This window comes from Coregonus lavaretus (genome assembly GCF_964263955.1).
Source record: "Coregonus lavaretus genome assembly, chromosome: 18".
NCBI classification, from domain to species: domain Eukaryota; kingdom Metazoa; phylum Chordata; class Actinopteri; order Salmoniformes; family Salmonidae; genus Coregonus; species Coregonus lavaretus.
The window spans coordinates 21,621,374-21,638,481 of NC_140005.1; the positions used below are offsets into that span (position 1 = coordinate 21,621,374).

The 17,108-nt window shown below is 45.0% G+C and overlaps 1 protein-coding gene across 1 annotated transcript in view; it reads left to right on the top strand.

Annotated features, from left to right (window-relative positions):
• The window catches only part of LOC311145349 (ryanodine receptor 3-like), a gene marked incomplete at its 5' end in the record, with an annotated part of 137,627 nt that extends 125,769 nt beyond the window's left edge, over positions 1-11,858 (top strand). The window contains 17 exons of the mRNA XM_084181575.1: positions 654-735; positions 962-2,274; positions 2,680-2,738; positions 2,944-3,115; positions 4,057-4,143; positions 4,228-4,428; positions 4,736-4,866; positions 5,045-5,087; positions 5,225-5,352; positions 5,455-5,515; positions 5,613-5,759; positions 5,893-6,027; positions 7,417-7,573; positions 9,815-9,879; positions 9,958-10,058; positions 10,713-10,764; positions 10,880-11,858. Of these exons, the coding sequence (XP_084037701.1) occupies positions 654-735; positions 962-2,274; positions 2,680-2,738; positions 2,944-3,115; positions 4,057-4,143; positions 4,228-4,428; positions 4,736-4,866; positions 5,045-5,087; positions 5,225-5,352; positions 5,455-5,515; positions 5,613-5,759; positions 5,893-6,027; positions 7,417-7,573; positions 9,815-9,879; positions 9,958-10,058; positions 10,713-10,764; positions 10,880-10,975 (3,030 nt within the window). The 3' untranslated portion in view covers positions 10,976-11,858. The remainder of the gene's footprint in view (positions 1-653; positions 736-961; positions 2,275-2,679; positions 2,739-2,943; positions 3,116-4,056; positions 4,144-4,227; positions 4,429-4,735; positions 4,867-5,044; positions 5,088-5,224; positions 5,353-5,454; positions 5,516-5,612; positions 5,760-5,892; positions 6,028-7,416; positions 7,574-9,814; positions 9,880-9,957; positions 10,059-10,712; positions 10,765-10,879) is intronic.
• Positions 11,859-17,108: the final 5,250 nt, after the last annotated feature.

Sequence of the window (17,108 nt, forward strand, 5' to 3'; positions counted from 1 at the left end):
GCATCTGGTTAGTGTGATACAACATCAAACTGTATGTGGATGGAGAGTTCACATCCTGAGTTTCTTACCAATCAGCTGTGTTACCACTAGAGGTCCCTCTTAGTTGAGGGATGTACTCTGCAGCATGCCTGGTTGACAGGCTTTTCTCTCTGCCTAAATTTGAAATGTTATGAAGGCTATATGATCCATCACTCTCACAGCAAGACACCTTAGATATGCTTTGTAGCCAATAACCCAGGTGGGATCAGAATGAAACCTCTCGGACTGTCAGACTGCCTCAGCTTATCTCAGGGTTATCCGGAGGGGCAGGGCTGTTTGCAAGCGGCCAGATTGACAGGGCTGCCGGGCGCGTATTGATTAAGCTAATCAAAGTCCCTCCTCAGAGTTATTGCATGCTGGGGAGGCCCAAAATGAGTCAGCCCCTCCCAGCCATCTGCTCAGGCCAAGCAGAATGACATTAGGCCATGTGCTGATGGATGGCTGGGGCCTAGCGAATCCTACAGGAGCGGGGCCCAGCACTCGCAGAGGGCCTTGATCTCTCCAAATGCCACTCTGGGATATTAGCAGCGGACTGGCCCCTGACAGAGAGCGGCACTAACCTTTATATGGTGCAGGATGTGTCACAAAGTTGCTTTTGTTTCCTGTCCCCCCAGGACTCTAGTCAGATTGACTTATTGAAGGAGCTGCTGGACCTGCAGAAGGACATGATCGTGATGATGCTCTCTCTTCTGGAAGGTTCTATTACACCTTTTTATCTCAGTCATGACTCATCATGGAACACATTGTGGCTATCTGATGGTACTGATAGAACGGAGTTAGCTACTAACCATTTTATCCTCTCTAAACAGATGTATTTGCTTGAAATTAAATTGCATGGTATCAAACACCTAGCTGATCTACTCTGACAATTAAATAAGCAGATTGTGTTATGGTTACTGTGTACTTCGCCACCCTCCTACAGGTAATGTTGTCAACGGAACCATTGGCAAACAGATGGTGGACACCCTGGTGGAGTCCTCCAGCAATGTGGAGATGATCCTCAAGTTCTTCGACATGTTCCTCAAACTCAAAGACCTGACCTCCTCGGACAACTTCAAGGAGTACGACCCGGACAGCAAGGGAGTGATCTCCAAGAAGGAGTTCCAGAAGTCTATGGAGAACCAGAAGCAGTACTCCCAGTCGGAGATCGAGTTCCTGCTCTCCTGCGCCGAGGCTGACGAAAATGACATGTTCAACTACGAGGAGTTTGTTGAGCGTTTTCATGAACCGGCCAAGGACATTGGTTTTAACGTGGCGGTCCTGCTCACCAACCTATCAGAACACATGCCTCACGACGCCCGTCTAGCCACCTTCCTGGACCTGGCCGAGAGCGTGATTAACTACTTCGAGCCCTACCTGGGCCGCATCGAGATCATGGGCGGGGCCAAGCGCATCGAGAGGGTCTACTTTGAGATCAGTGAGTCCAGTCGTACGCAGTGGGAGAAGCCCCAGGTCAAAGAGTCCAAGAGACAGTTCATCTTCGACGTGGTCAACGAGGGCGGGGAGAGCGAGAAGATGGAGCTGTTTGTCAACTTCTGTGAGGACACCATCTTTGAGATGCAGCTGGCCTCTCAGATCTCTGAGCCTGACTCAGTGGAGCGTCCCGAGGAGGATGAGGAGGACAGCCAGAGTGTGGAGGAGGAAGAGGAGGAGGAAGAGGAAGAGAGCATGATGGAGTCTCACTCAGCCTTCACCAACTCCTGTGTCTCCATGCGGAAGAACCTGTCCAGCTTCCGCCAGCTGCTCACCTTCAAGAGCATGCGGCGGCAGTACAGGAATTTCAGGAAGATGAGTCTGAGGGAGATGGTCCGAGGCTTCTTCTCCTTCTTCTGGATGATCATCACAGGCCTCTTCCGCTTCCTCTACAACCTGGTGTGGGGCTTCTTCCACATCCTGTGGTCTTCAATGTTTGGTGGGGGCCTGGTGGAGGGGGCCAAGAACATGAAGGTCACAGACATCCTGGGGAACATGCCAGACCCCACACAGTTTGGTATCCATGGCGACGTGCTGGAGGCAGAGAAGATGGAGGCGAGCGAGGCGTTGTCGGTGGCAGAGATGGGCAAGATGGCCCAGGGGGACAAGGCAGAGGCCGACCTGATGGCTGAGCTGCTCAACATCCAAACCAAGAGCCAGGGGGGCAAGCACGCAGCCGAGCCAGGTCTGGGGGACATGGGTGAGGTGGTGGGGGTTGACGCCCCCTCTTTAGCCAGCGCCGTCAAACAGAAGAAGGCCAAGGTCTGTACCTGGATCTCCTCAGAAATCACACATGTTCAGTTTTAGAAAAATAGTAATGGTTATCTGTGTAAGATCAGGCCTCTGTAATGTATATGCCATCTAATGGTAAGGTGTGAAAATGAGCTGTACACGCTTAGTAAAAAAAAGTGCTATCTAGAACCTTAAAGGGTTCTTCGGCTGTCCCCATAGGAGAACCCTTTGCAGAACCCTTTTGGGTTCCATGTAGAACCCTTTCTACAGAGGGTTCTACATGGAACCCAAAAGGGTTCTACCTGGAACCAAAAAGGGTCCTGCCTAGAAACAAAAAGGATTCTACCTGGAAACAAAAATAGTTATATTGGGACAGTCGAAGAACCCTTTGGAACCCTTTCGTATTTTAACCAGGATTCCATGTGTATCTTGAAGGAGGCTGCTACTAAGGAGCCTGCCAATGGAGATCACGAAGCCGAACCAGAGAAGGCAGAGTGAGTGGTCTCATAAAGTCCTTGATCCTTGATATGATGTGATGTGATTGCACCTGATTTGATTCCCAGTGTGAACACGATATTCCCTACCAGGCTCAGCCCTATGATCATTTGTTTTACTCATGGTGGTAACTGAACTGATTTGTTGATGGTGCTTGTTGTCTGTCTGTCTGTGTAAACCCACGGTGTGTGTTTGTATCTGCAGCCCAGAGGACGAGGAGAAGAAGGACAAGGACAAAGCGGAGACTCCACCTGAACCCCCACCAGAAGAGGAGAAGAAGGCCCCCAAGAAGAGACCGGGACTGAAGAAAGAGCCCCCAGAGGCCTTCATGGCCAGATTCTTCTCTGGCCTGGAGATCTACCAGACCAAGATGTTGGTGAGAACACTCACTCCATTCTGTTGAGCCCTGTAATCACAACAGTACATTCAGGTTTTTGCTGTTGCATATGGCACATATGTGTGAATAATATACACTGAGTGTGTAAAACCTTAGGAACACCTGCTCTTTCCATGACATAGACTGAACAGGTGAAAGCTATGATCCCTTATTGATGTCACCTGTTAAATCCACTTCAATCAGTGTAGATGAAGGAGACGAGACAGATGAAATCATAATTTTTAAGCCTTGAGACAATTGAGACATGGATTGTGTATGTGTGCTATTCAGAGGGTGAATGGGCAAGACAAAATATTGAATGGGGTATGGTAATAGGTGCCAGGCGCACCGGTTTGAGTTTGTCAAGAACTGCAACGCTGCTGGGTTTTACATTTACGTCATTTAGCAGACGCTCTTATCCAGAGCGACTTACAGTTAGTGAGTGCATACATTATTTTTTACATTTTTTATATATTTTTTATTTTTCATACCGGCCCCCCGTGGGAATCAAACCCACAACCCTGGCGTTGCAAACGCCATGCTCTACCAACTGAGCTACATCCCTGCCGGCCATTCCCTCCCCTACCCTGGACGACGCTGGGCCAATTGTGCGCCGCCCCATGGGTCTCCCGGTCGCGGCCGGCTACGACAGAGCCTGGATTCGAACCAGGATCTCTAGTGGCACAGCTAGCACTGCGATGCAGTGCCTTAGACCACTGCGCCACTCGGGAGGTTTTACACACTCAACAGTTTCCTGTGTGTATCAAGAATGGTCCACCACTCAAAGGACATCCAGCCAACTTGACAACTGTGGGAACATCCAGCCAGCATCCCTGTGCAACGCTTTTGACACCTTGTAGAGTCCATGCCCCGATGAATTGAGGATGTTCTGAGGGCAACAGGGGGGTGCAACTCAGTGTATACCTGTATGTGTTTTGCAGAACTATCTGGCCAGAAACTTCTACAACCTGCGTTTCTTGGCGTTGTTCGTTGCTTTCGCCATCAACTTTATTCTGCTCTTCTACAAAGTAAGTCAAACCCGATCGAATCAAATAGAGCACAGTGGTACTATTGGGCTGTCATGGATATAAACTGAGTGTGTGTTGTGTCAGGTGACTGGTGATGACGGGGATGACAATGATCCAGACCCCTGGAACGGTGGTGGAGGTACTGATGAAGAGGAGGATGAAGGTGGGATGGAGTATTTTGTCCTGCAAGAGAGCACAGGCTACATGGCACCTACACTACGCTTCCTGGCCATACTACACACAGTCATCTCTTTCCTGTGTGTGGTGGGATACTACTACCTGAAGGTACATTTTGCGAACACACACACATACAGATAACTAACTCATCCACACCGACATCTTTGTAGTATCCCTAGAGAATGTATTTTCCATCATTATAATGGACTAGTAATTAATACTTAAATATAACACTTTTCCAAGTGGTCAAAGTCCTTTATATTGTAATATGGGAACTCATTTACCACCAATACATATTCCCCCTTTTTCTGAAGGTGTATTTGGAGAAGTAATCATCAGTGTGATGATATTATCTCCAGACAGTGCCCTGTGGAGCTGTGATCTAATGTTCCATCTCTCTGTCTGTGTCCCCAAGGTGCCCCTGACGGTGTTCAAGAGGGAGAAGGAGATCGCCAGGAAGCTGGAGTTTGACGGCCTCTACATCACAGAGCAGCCGTCAGACGATGACATCAAAGGACAGTGGGACCGCCTTGTCATTAACACCCCGTGAGTCATACAGAGCACCACCATTATCATCACCGCAAACTAGAATCATCACCACTTTGCTATTTGATTGTAGTATTCAGATTGTGGATTGATTGTTTACACCAGGGTTTTTGTTTGTAACTCTTTCTCATGTAAATCCTTCATGTGATAATTATATTTTCCATCCTCTTTTGTGTAGTTCCTTCCCTAATAACTACTGGGACAAGTTTGTGAAACGCAAGGTAAGTAGATGGTATTCAATTCATTCTTGTTGGACTTGAAATGTATATTCACCAGATCAATACGACTTGAGCATGCACATACTATTACTACTATTTACTCTCAGTTTCTCCTTGTTATCTTGGCCTGCTGCTGTTAGGTGATCAATAAGTATGGAGATCTGTATGGAGCAGAGAGGATAGCAGAGCTGCTGGGGCTGGATAAGAGTGCTCTGGACTTCAACCCCACAGAGGAGACAGTGGTGAAGGAGGCATCGCTGGTGTCCTGGTGAGACTCTGGGAGAGTGGCCTATAATACAATAATTGGGTTAGCATACACAGAGTGAAGTCAAAAACAATACCATTCACATCATTCCACCTCTTTTGACAGGTTGAGCTCTGTCGACACCAAGTACCAATGCTGGAAAATGGGTGTGGTGTTTACAGACAATGTGAGTGTGCTACATTTACAATGAACATAATTTGGTATATGATAACAACATATTATTGACTTGATCTGACTGATTTCTATGTTGTGTGTCCCGGCAGTCGTTCCTGTACCTGGTGTGGTACACCACCATGTCCATCCTGGGTCACTACAACAACTTCTTCTTTGCTGCCCATCTGCTGGACATCGCCATGGGCTTCAAGACCCTCCGGACCATACTGTCCTCAGTCACCCACAATGGCAAACAGGTGGGTGGATGCAGTTTGACCACCAGGCAGCAGGGGTCAGTGCTGAGTCAGAGATCTAGTTCTGCCCTGGTATTAACCATGGAGATAAAGGACATCACAGTGGTAGTAACCTGAGGTATTCTCTATGTGTCAGCTGGTTCTGACTGTAGGTCTACTGGCGGTGGTGGTCTATCTGTACACTGTGGTGGCCTTCAATTTCTTCCGCAAGTTCTACAACAAGAGTGAGGATGAGAACCTGCCGGACATGAAGTGTGACGACATGATGACTGTGAGTCCCTGGATTTTTAAAACTAAAATCATAATGTAGAGGCCACATTATAAAAAACAAATAAAATAATTGATAAAACAGTTCTCAACAATATTTTAAATAAGGCCTAACCATCCTGTTTGGTGCCTTTTGAGTGGGTCTATTCTACTTCCATCTATCCTGTGGCTGAAACCTCACTCTCTCTCTCACCTTCTCTCACTCTCTCTCTCACCTTCTCTCTCTCTCTCTCTCTCTCTCTCTCTCTCTCTCACCTTCTCACTCTCTCTCACCTTCTCTCTCTCTCTCTCTCACCTTCTCTCTGTCTCTCTCTCACCTTCTCTCTGTCTCTCTCTCACCTTCTCTCACTCTCTCTCTCACCTTCTCTCGCTCTCTCTCACCTTCTCTCTCTCTCTCTCTCTCTCTCACCTTCTCTCTCTCTCTCTCTCACCTTCTCACTCTCTCTCACCTTCTCTCTCTCTCTCTCTCACCTTCTCTCTGTCTCTCTCTCACCTTCTCTCTGTCTCTCTCACCTTCTCTCTCTCTCTCTCTCACCTTCTTTCTCTCTCTCACCTTCTCTCACTCTCTCTCTCACCTTCTCTCACTCTCTCTCACCTTCTCTCTGTCTCTCTCTCACCTTCTCACTCTCTCTCTCACCTTCTCTCTCTCTCTCACCTTCTCTCTGTCTCTCTCTCACCTTCACTCTCTCTCTCTCACCTTCTCTCTCTCTCTCTCTCTCTCTCACCTTCTCTCTCTCTCTCTCTCACCTTCTCACTCTCTCTCACCTTCTCTCTCTCTCTCTCTCTCTCACCTTCTCTCTGTCTCTCTCTCACCTTCTCTCTGTCTCTCTCTCACCTTCTCTCTCTCTCTCTCTCACCTTCTCTCTCTCTCTCTCTCTCACCTTCTCTCTCTCTCTCTCTCTCACCTTCTCTCTCTCTCTCTCACCTTCTCTCTGTCTCTCTCTCACCTTCTCTCTCTCTCTCTCTCACCTTCTCTCTCTCTCTCACCTTCTCTCTGTCTCTCTCTCACCTCTCTCTCTCTCTCTCTCACCTTCTCTCTGTCTCTCTCTCACCTTCTCTCTGTCTCTCTCTCATCTTCTCTCTGTCTCTCTCTCACCTTCTCTCACTCTCTCTCTCACCTTCTCTCACTCTCTCTCTCTCACCTTCTCTCTGTCTCTCTCTCACCTTCTCTCTGTCTCTCTCTCACCTTCTCTTTGTCTCTCTCTCACCTTCTCTCTGTCTCTCTCTCACCTTCTCTCACTCTCTCTCTCTCACCTTCTCTCTGTCTCTCTCTCACCTTCTCTCTGTCTCTCTCTCACCTTCTCTTTGTCTCTCTCTCACCTTCTCTCTGTCTCTCTCTCACCTTCTCTCTGTCTCTCTCTCACCTTCTCTCTGTCTCTCTCTCCTCCATCAGTGCTACCTGTTTCACATGTATGTTGGTGTGAGGGCAGGGGGTGGCATCGGAGATGAGATCGAGGACCCTGCGGGCGACCCGTACGAGCTCTACCGCATCCTCTTCGACATCACCTTCTTCTTCTTTGTCATCGTCATCCTGCTGGCCATCATCCAGGGTACGTACTGTACTGGTCTGGCTCACAGGGGGCAGTATCGGGGACAGCGACGGGGACCAGGGTGAGACCCAGCAGGGTCAAAGTCACTCTGGCTCCCTGGTGTCAAAGTCACCCTGCTCTCTGGTGTCAAAGTCACCCTGCTCCTTGTGGGCTGGAAGGGGCTGTGGAAAGGGCCGTGCAGGGAAGGGATTAATCACCCACAGAGAGAGACCCACATCTCTGTCCACCGGGCCCTGGGAGCAGACAGACTGACAGACTCCCTCCTACACAGTAATGTTCCTCTCACAGTCAGACAGAATCAAACTGTCCAATGGTTCTTCCACCTCAGACCGAGACAATCAGTCAGCCTCATGTGTCTCCCACAGACACACTCAAACTGTCTACTCGCCTCACGGTCATTCACCAGAACACAGAGACAGATACAGATGTAGCCTGTACCTTAAAACAGAGTAATGCTGCTTCCCGTAGTCAGAAGCTGTTCAATGCTAGGGCATTAAGATGGCGCCGGAGAAGATGGCTGCCGTTTTACAGCCCTCTAACCAATTGTACTATTATGTGTGTTTTTTCGCATTATTTGTAATTTATTCTGTACATAATGTTTCTCCATCGTCTCTTATAACCAAAAAGAGCTTCTGGATATCAGGACAGCGATTACTCACCTCGTATTGGACGAAGATTTTTTCTTCAACGAGTCGGACGCGAAGGATATCCTACAGACACCCGACAAGGCCCAAATCCCTGTCATTCGCAGGAGAAAGAGACAGCGATATCGTGGACGTAGGTCGGGGTGACTTGTAAGGATCCGAAGGCGAGCGAGTAAACTGCCTCTTCCATCAATCCTATTAGCCAATGTTCAATCATTTGAAAATAAATTAGATGACCTAAGATTACGGTTATCCTACCAATGGGACATTAAAAACTGTAATATCTTATGTTTTACCGAGTCGTGGCTGAACGACGACATGGATAACATACAGCTGACGGGATTTACGCTACATCTGCAGGATAGAACGGCTGACTCCGGTAAGACAATGGGTGGCGGTCTGTGTATATTTGTAAACAACAGCTGGTGCACAAAATAAAATACTAAGGAAGTCTCGAGGTTTTGCTCTCCTGAGGTAGAGTATCTTATGATAAGCTGTAGACCACACTATTTACCAAGAGAGTTTTCATCTATATTTTTCATAGCTGTCTATTTACCACCACAAACCAATGCTGGCATTAAGATTGCACTCAATGAGCTGTATAAGGCCATAAGTAAACAGGAAAACGCTCATCCAGAGGCAGCGCTCCTAGTGGCCGGGGACTTTAATACAGGGAAACTTAAATCCGTTCTACTTCATTTCTACCAGCATGTTAAATGTGCAACCAGAGGAAAAAAAACTCTAGACCACCTTTACTCCACACACAGAGACGCATACAAAGCTCTCCCTCGCCCTCCATTTGACAAATCTGACCATAACTCTATCCTCCTGATTCCTGCTTATAAGCAAAAACTAAAGCAGGAAGCACCAGTGACTCGGTTAATAAAAAAGTGGTCAGATGACGCAGATGCTAAGCTACAGGACTGTTTTGCTAGCACAGACTGGAACATGTTCTGGGATTCTTCAGATAGCATTGAGGAGTACACCACATCAGTCACTGGCTTCATCAATAAGTGCATCGATGACGTCGTCCCAACAGTGACCGTACGTACATACCCCAACCAGAAGCCATGGATTACAGGCAACATCCGCACTAAGCTAAAGGGTAGAGCTGCCGCTTTCAAGGAGTGGGACTCTAACCCGGACGCTTATAAGAAATCCCGATATGCCCTCAGACGAAACATCAAACATCAAAATGCATAGTCACTTTAACTCTACCCACATGTACATATTACCTCAACTACCTCAACTAGCCGGTGCCCCGTACATTGACTCTGCACCGGTACCCCCCTGTATATAGCCTCCCTACTGTTATTATATTTTACTTCTGCTCTTTTTTTCTCAACACTTTTTTGTTGTTGTTGTTTTATTTTACTTTTTTATTTAAAAATAAATGCATTGTTGGTTAAGGGCTGTAAGTAAGCATTTCACGGTAATGTCTACACCTGTATTTGGCGCATGTGGCAATTTTATTTTATTTTATTTGAACCATCAAGTATTTTACACTGCAATGCAAAAAGCCAGGGGGGAAGCAGAATTGCGTTAAATTGCCCTGTCCATGAAGAGACATGCTCACTGTTGGTTGTTGTGGCTGCAGGTCTGATAATTGATGCTTTTGGAGAGCTGAGAGACCAACAGGAGCAAGTGAAAGAGGATATGGAGGTGAGAGACTTTGGTTTGCATCTATAGTGCAGGTCAGCAGAGGACAATTTTTGAATATATTATCTATTTTTTTCTCAGACCAAATGTTTCATCTGTGGTATCGGTAATGACTACTTTGACACGACGCCTCACGGCTTTGAGACACACACCTTACAAGAGCACAACTTGGCCAACTACCTGTGAGTATCCCTCTGTATCTAGACTGGATGTAACCCAGCACTTTAAAGCTAGACTTTTTCGTCTGAAGTATCAATTAGCCGACATGTCTTTTGTCTTCCTGCATCTTTATACCAACTTGTTTACTATTACGTCACCTGATTGATGGCTTTTACACAACAGTAGATGGTATCTGGTATCTGTGCCCAAGTTAAAATACCAGCAGTGCCTCATAGTGCCAGCCTCCTTCCCCCTCTAGGAGCTCAGTGCTCATCTGTTGTTTATCTGTGTGAGTTAGCTGGACAATAGGAAGCCATGTGGCCTTAATCTGCCCGCTTAGTCAGCTGGAGGAGGCTGTGACGCTAACCTCATTAGCTCATGCTGTTTAAGCTGCTTGGAAAATAGGTGTGTGATATTCTCTCATGCATCGTACATATTGATTTGGTGGTGGACAGACTCAATAATCTGATTGTTGCTCTATGCTTGAGGATAGGACACGTGGATGATTGATAAGATCATCAAGAACTATAACATTATGCTTGAATTAGCCTTTTATTCCCTCCTGCTATATCTATTTGTAGTTCTGAAAAGGTCAGTTCTTTGAATGTTGAATGATACTAGTGAACCATGACCGTGGATAAGTGGTAATTTTCATGTCTCGCCATTTTGCTTGACAGGTTTTTCCTGATGTACCTTATCAACAAAGATGAAACAGAACACACTGGCCAGGTATGGAGCTTGTTACCCTTTTGTCCCCTTTGTCCTGAGAAAATGTTGCTTGTCATTTCAGGAACCAAAGGTTACTATATATTGACCAGTCTGTTTGTCTGTCTGCTTCCTCCAGGAGTCATACGTGTGGAAGATGTACCAGGAGAGGCAATGGGACTTTTTCCCTGCTGGAGACTGTTTCAGAAAGCAGTATGAGGATCAGCTTGGATAGAGCTGACAGACAGGATTGCAGTCCTACAGAGAGCCACTCCAGGTCCACTCCCACTTCCTCTTAACAGCTGAGGACGGTTGGTAACCATTCACCGCCTATTGCCTCCTCGAAATGTGTGAGACTTACTAGAGGAGAGGGGAGATGCTATCTTTCGTATAACGGAATAACCAGTTTCACATCAACATCAAATGTACCTGTACATGTTACCTTTGGTACAGTGCCAACCTCCAAGAGAGTTACTTTATTTCAACCTGCCCAGACATTTGATTTCAGTTTGGTACTATTTTTTCATTGTTTTTTGACAACGTGTTGCCTTTTCCTCCACATAACCCCAAACCATTGCACAAATGTTTGTCTTTTTGAGAAACACTGGGTTGTGTGGGGTTATGGGACAACGTGTGAGTCTGGGCCCATCCTAATATGCACAAGAATACTACTTCAATATTTCAAGAATGTTGAAAATTAAAATGACACTTATGCCAAAAGATAGGGGGAATAGATTTATACAGAGAGCAAATGTGATTTAAGAAAGTTTTTTAAATGTTGTTACAGTAACGTGCATGCAGAGATTAAGTATTGAATATAGAGGACTTGACCAGGTGAAGGGTTTTAGTATATGATGAAATGCCTAAATCAAGTACTGATGAAGTGCCTTATCTACATTACGACAGAGCTATGCAAAACTGTGTGTTTTTCTTTCTGAGATGGAAGTGCAGTAGTTTTCCTGGATAGCTGTTCAGAGTCATTCATTAGTTTGTGGCTTATGTTTTTCATTTGAAAAAGTATGAACAGTGTTGAGTTTTTTGCCAACTGCAGCATCCTAACTGCAAATGTACATGGTACAAAGAGCTTAAATGACACACGTCTAAGTATATCACATGTCAGAATTTATTAAACACCCAAAAAAAAAAAAATGCTATTGTATGGCCATTTGTATGTAGTAACGTTGCTGAACCGTGCATTTTTTCTGAAGAAAAATAAATAAAGAAATGAATGCAATTAATGGAGTCTCTTCACACTGTTTATTTTAGGATTTTATACTTATTTTTTTGCTATTGTTAAGGACAGAGGACAGTTGAAGTCGGAAGTTTACATACACTTAGGTTGGAGTCATTAAAACTTTTTTTTCAACCACTCCACAAATGTCTTGTTAACAAACTATAGTTTTGGCAAGTCGGTTAGGACATCTACTTTGTGCATGACAAAAGTAATTTTTCCAACAATTGATTATTTCACTTATACAGTGAGGGAAAAAAGTATTTGATCCCCTGCTGATTTTGTACGTTTGCCCACTGACAAAGAAATGATCAGTCTATAATTTTAATGGTAGGTTTATTTGAACAGTGAGAGACAGAATAACAACAAAAAAATCCAGAAAAACGCATGTCAAAAATGTTATAAATTGATTTGCATTTTAATGAGGGAAATAAGTATTTGACCCCTCTGCAAAACATGCCTTAGTACTTGGTGGCAAAACCCTTGTTGGTAATCACAGAGGTCAGACGTTTCTTGTAGTTGGCCACCAGGTTTGCACACATCTCAGGAGGGATTTTGTCCCACTCCTCTTTGCAGATCTTCTCCAAGTCATTAAGGTTTCGAGGCTGACGTTTGGCAACTCGAACCTTCAGCTCCCTCCACAGATTTTCTATGGGATTAAGGTCTGGAGACTGGCTAGGCCACTCCAGGACCTTAACCCTCCCGTTGTCCTAGGGTCAAAATGACCCGCCACTGTGTTGAACCAACTTTATTTAATTTTTATATTTTTTGGATCATTTGTGAGAAGGAGGCAGTGAGACTTTAAAGAAAGTATCACTGCCTCCTTCTCACAAATGATCCAAAAAATATAAAAATTTAATAAAGTTGGTTCAACACAGTGGCGGGTCATTTTGACCCTAGGACAACGGAAGGGTTAATGTGCTTCTTCTTGAGCCACTCCTTTGTTGCCTTGGCCGTGTGTTTTGGGTCATTGTCATGCTGGAATACCCATCCACGACCCATTTTCAATGCCCTGGCTGAGGGAAGGAGGTTCTCACCCAAGATTTGACGGTACATGGCCCCGTCCATCGTCCCTTTGATGCAGTGAAGTTGTCCTGTCCCCTTAGCAGAAAAACACCCCCAAAGCATAATGTTTCCACCTCCATGTTTGACAGTGGGGATGGTGTTCTTGGGGTCATAGGCAGCATTCCTCCTCCTACAAACACGGCGAGTTGAGTTGATGCCAAAGAGCTCCATTTTGCTACAGAGTATTGTTGGTCAGTACTTGTCCAGTCGTAGCTGGGTGCAGGGGGCATGCAGGACATCAGCAGGCTGGCTCCCTGCCTTGGCCGATGGGAGTTTTATCCATATTACCCACGTTGCCACCTGTCAGTTCGTATTATGTCCCTCCCACCTCAGTACCACACTGGGCTGCAGCCTGGCATCCCTCTTAGCACACAGCCATCCCTCTAACCAGCCTTACCACCTCTGACATGTTTTTAAATCAATGTTGGTGAAGCTTTCTAAAGAGTGAATTACCATATCAAAATCCCTGAAATTATAACAGTGTTCAATAATTAGACATAATGAGAGCAGCAGGAAACCATTCTGGCTAATTTAAAATATTGTTGAAGCGATTAAATTACCGGAGACAAATTATACCCATGAAATGTTAATTCTCCATTTCACTCCTTTTGTGTTTAATTGTCTCAGTCTGAGGTCCCAGCAGTTGTTGATATTGTGTGTGTGTGAAATGATGGTTGTGAAAACAGTGCCATGGTAGGGGGGCTCATCTCCTTCTCTGTGGTGGAATCATTAGTTCTGTAATGACACACTGCTATTAAGCTGAATCCTCAATTAAACTGTCATCCTGAGAGAGCCATTTAATTAACTGATCGAATGTGGAGACCTTGGAGACATACAGTATGACTGGCTATGGCTATGCTGTCCACAGCAGAATGTATTTATTGTGTATAACAGACCATTGTCCTTCTCTCGCATGAAACAAGGGCACGCCCACCTCCACCACCACGACATGACACAGAGAACATGAAGATTCAAAGCACCTGCTACACGGCCCATTTCAGAGTACCTAAACCTGCAACTAAGAACAGCCTATGGATGCTACGGCTGGCATGGCTGGGAATCGATCACGCAGCACTCTGTAACATCGCAGATTGCCTGATCAATGAGCCACCAGCAGAACACAACCCACAGGAGCTGAGCCCACACTTTTTTACCTCATTTTCTGTGACCTCACGCACCCTTGACCAGCAAGAAGTGACCATGTCGTTATCTCCCTGATGGGAACAGAGAGAGGAGTGTGACTGGCCGGTGAGGAGCTGGGATATTAACAAGGCCATTATCATGTTTCTTGTCACATCTCAGAGCACCCAGGGTCTGACCACCTGCTCCGTCTGGTCATTCAGCAGGACACACCGCAGGACGCCAGATGACGAGGGACATTGACCATGCTCAGGGGACATTCCACTTCATTTAACCACACTCCTATTCAAGACCTGGAACCACTTGACTCAAATATTTCCAAGCCACTTTAGGAGTATTATTGTGAGAACTGAATAGTTTTAAATAGCCAAGAGAGAACTATAGAAATGTGTAAAAATCGTAATACCAGTATCTTGTTTATTTTTCCTGAAGCAGAAATAGATATGCCTACAGTGGTGACAATTTTTTATTTTTTTATTTTATCTATAGATGGATTAAATAGATTCAGTGGGAAACAGAAAAAGTTGGGCAACACACAACTAATAACCACATTTTGACACCTATTTGTCTTTCTACGAGGATCCCCCACAAATAGCTCATTGTTCTGTGTGTAAAGCTGCTGCATGCTGTTCCCCCTAGTATCCTTCTGGTGGTCTCTGCTGTGCCGCGACAGAGACAGAGACACAGACAGAGGACAGCAGAAGAATGAGACACACTCTGCTCTGTCACCTGCAGCTGTTGGGTACCTGCAGAGCAATCTGGCCCAGCCTTGCGCTGCTGAATACTGTCCCCACGCTATATCCTGCTGCCTCTCTCAGGGTTCTCAACCGACAGTATCATCCGTCAGATAAACACCATTAGTTCAGCTTCAATCATGTTGTACTGTAGCAGCAGAGGAGAAGTGGAAGTAGAGCATTTTGTGTAATTAATCTTGGTTCAATTAATGAATTCCCTATTCATTAATTCCCGATCATAACCTATTAAGCCATCATTACAGGCATAGAGATGACTGAATTTAGCTCACTCATTGAGATACGATGTGTCTCTTTCCTCTGGCTTTATTGACATCAATACATGCATTTTGTCAACCTGTCGTTTGTGTTTGGTGGGAAATTCCAGGAGATTTGCGATTATGTTAACTTCTGCTAAAGTGGACGGCTAATTGGTACAGATTACCTTCATTTAAAGTCTTAATTACAGCTCAAAGCGCAGGGGGGACTGAACGAAGGAAGAAGGAATGTTTTGCAATCAAAGCATGTGTTTGATATTAATCTTAGGCCATGCACAGAACTCATACAGTAATTTTCAGTAAGAAGAAGGGGCTATTTGTGAACAGAGATGATTAAAATGGTAGTTAGGATAGGAGATATACTCTACACGGTTTACCCTTGTGAAGGTGAATGACCTGAAACACAGGAGCTTAATCTGGAGAGTATGTTCTATGTGCAGATTGGCACTGCACTGACATTGTAAAAAGAGGTTAAGCACATCAATTGTAGACTATGAAAGTATTTGTGACTGTACAGCAGGGTTCCTCAACTTGCAGCCCATGGGTCATTGTTAAAATAATTTGTAATGTTTTGGGACATGAAAGACAGTAAAACAACAGCAAATCAGCTCCAAGTGATTTTAATTTAGGAAATCTGTTTCAAAGTATTTCCATGCATAATAGAGAGATATGTGATCGTATACAAATATAAGCAAGGTTTGAAATTATTATGTTTTAGTCAAATATTATATCTGTTTGGGCTTCTTGCGGTCAATTTGCAGTCTACAAATTATTTGTCATTATGTTCCGGCCCCCGACCATCCACGCAAGAAAAAATCAGCCCGTGGCTGAATCTAGTTGATGATCCCTGGTAAACAGTATTACTGTGTCTGGATGCTGGGTGCTGTGCGTATGTGCATTGTGTTTGTTTGTGTGTGGCACTGGGCACTGTCTGAGCTGACGGGGTCCCCTCTGTCTATTCGTAAAAATAGAGCAATACAGTAGAGTAGAGAGACAGACAGAGGGATGATGCTGCAGTGTAGAGGAAGACAGAAAGGTGCGTTAGATTGAAGAGATCCAAGGATTACACTGTTTTAATTCTATATTTCCCTTATCGGATCTCTTCTTTCTTTCAGAGTGCATATTTGCTGTGACTTCTCATATGGTCAGTGCATTCTAAGATGTGATTTAACAGGATTGCAGGCTCATGGTGGGTTCGATCCCAGCGTTGTCCTAGAAATTGAAGTAATTATGTAAGTGCTCTGCGCAACTGGGTAAATCCTCACATCCGCTCGGGTCGTGACCCTGCTGCCTCAGGGACTGGGCCTGGAGTTGATGTACTGTACAGTATGCCTTATTATGTTTGAGACACAGTTCCACAGTGACACATTATACAGTCGGACTGGTATCTTCTCTTTCCTGCAGGATGTCAGATCTTTCTTCCTCATTTACATAGAGGGCAGGGGGCAGTAAAGCTGACTAGTGGAGAGTAATTCACCCTAACATCATTCGATCCCAGGGTAGTCAATTTGGTCAAACCGATTGGGCACAAACTGGTTGAATCAATGTTGTTTCAACGTAATTTGTCAATGTATTATGATGTGGAATCTACAGTATGAGGAAAATACATTGGATTTGAAAAAAGTCATCAACTGTTGTTTTAAGCGTGAAATTTCAACCACAGGATTATGTCGTCACGATAACCAAATTTCAACAGAGACAATGTATAAAATATGTTTAATTTGTACCTTTAAAACAATGTCAGATCTTCAACGTCATATCCAATATCAGGAAAAAAAAACTATAGGCTGGGGAGTACCTCCTACCGGATAATTGATCTATCTAGAGCTACCCTTTGGTCTCCCATCCAGTGTTTTCACTAAGCCCTGCTTAGCTATGATATTTTACCAATGTGCTATTGTGAGAATGATTGTTGAGAGATCT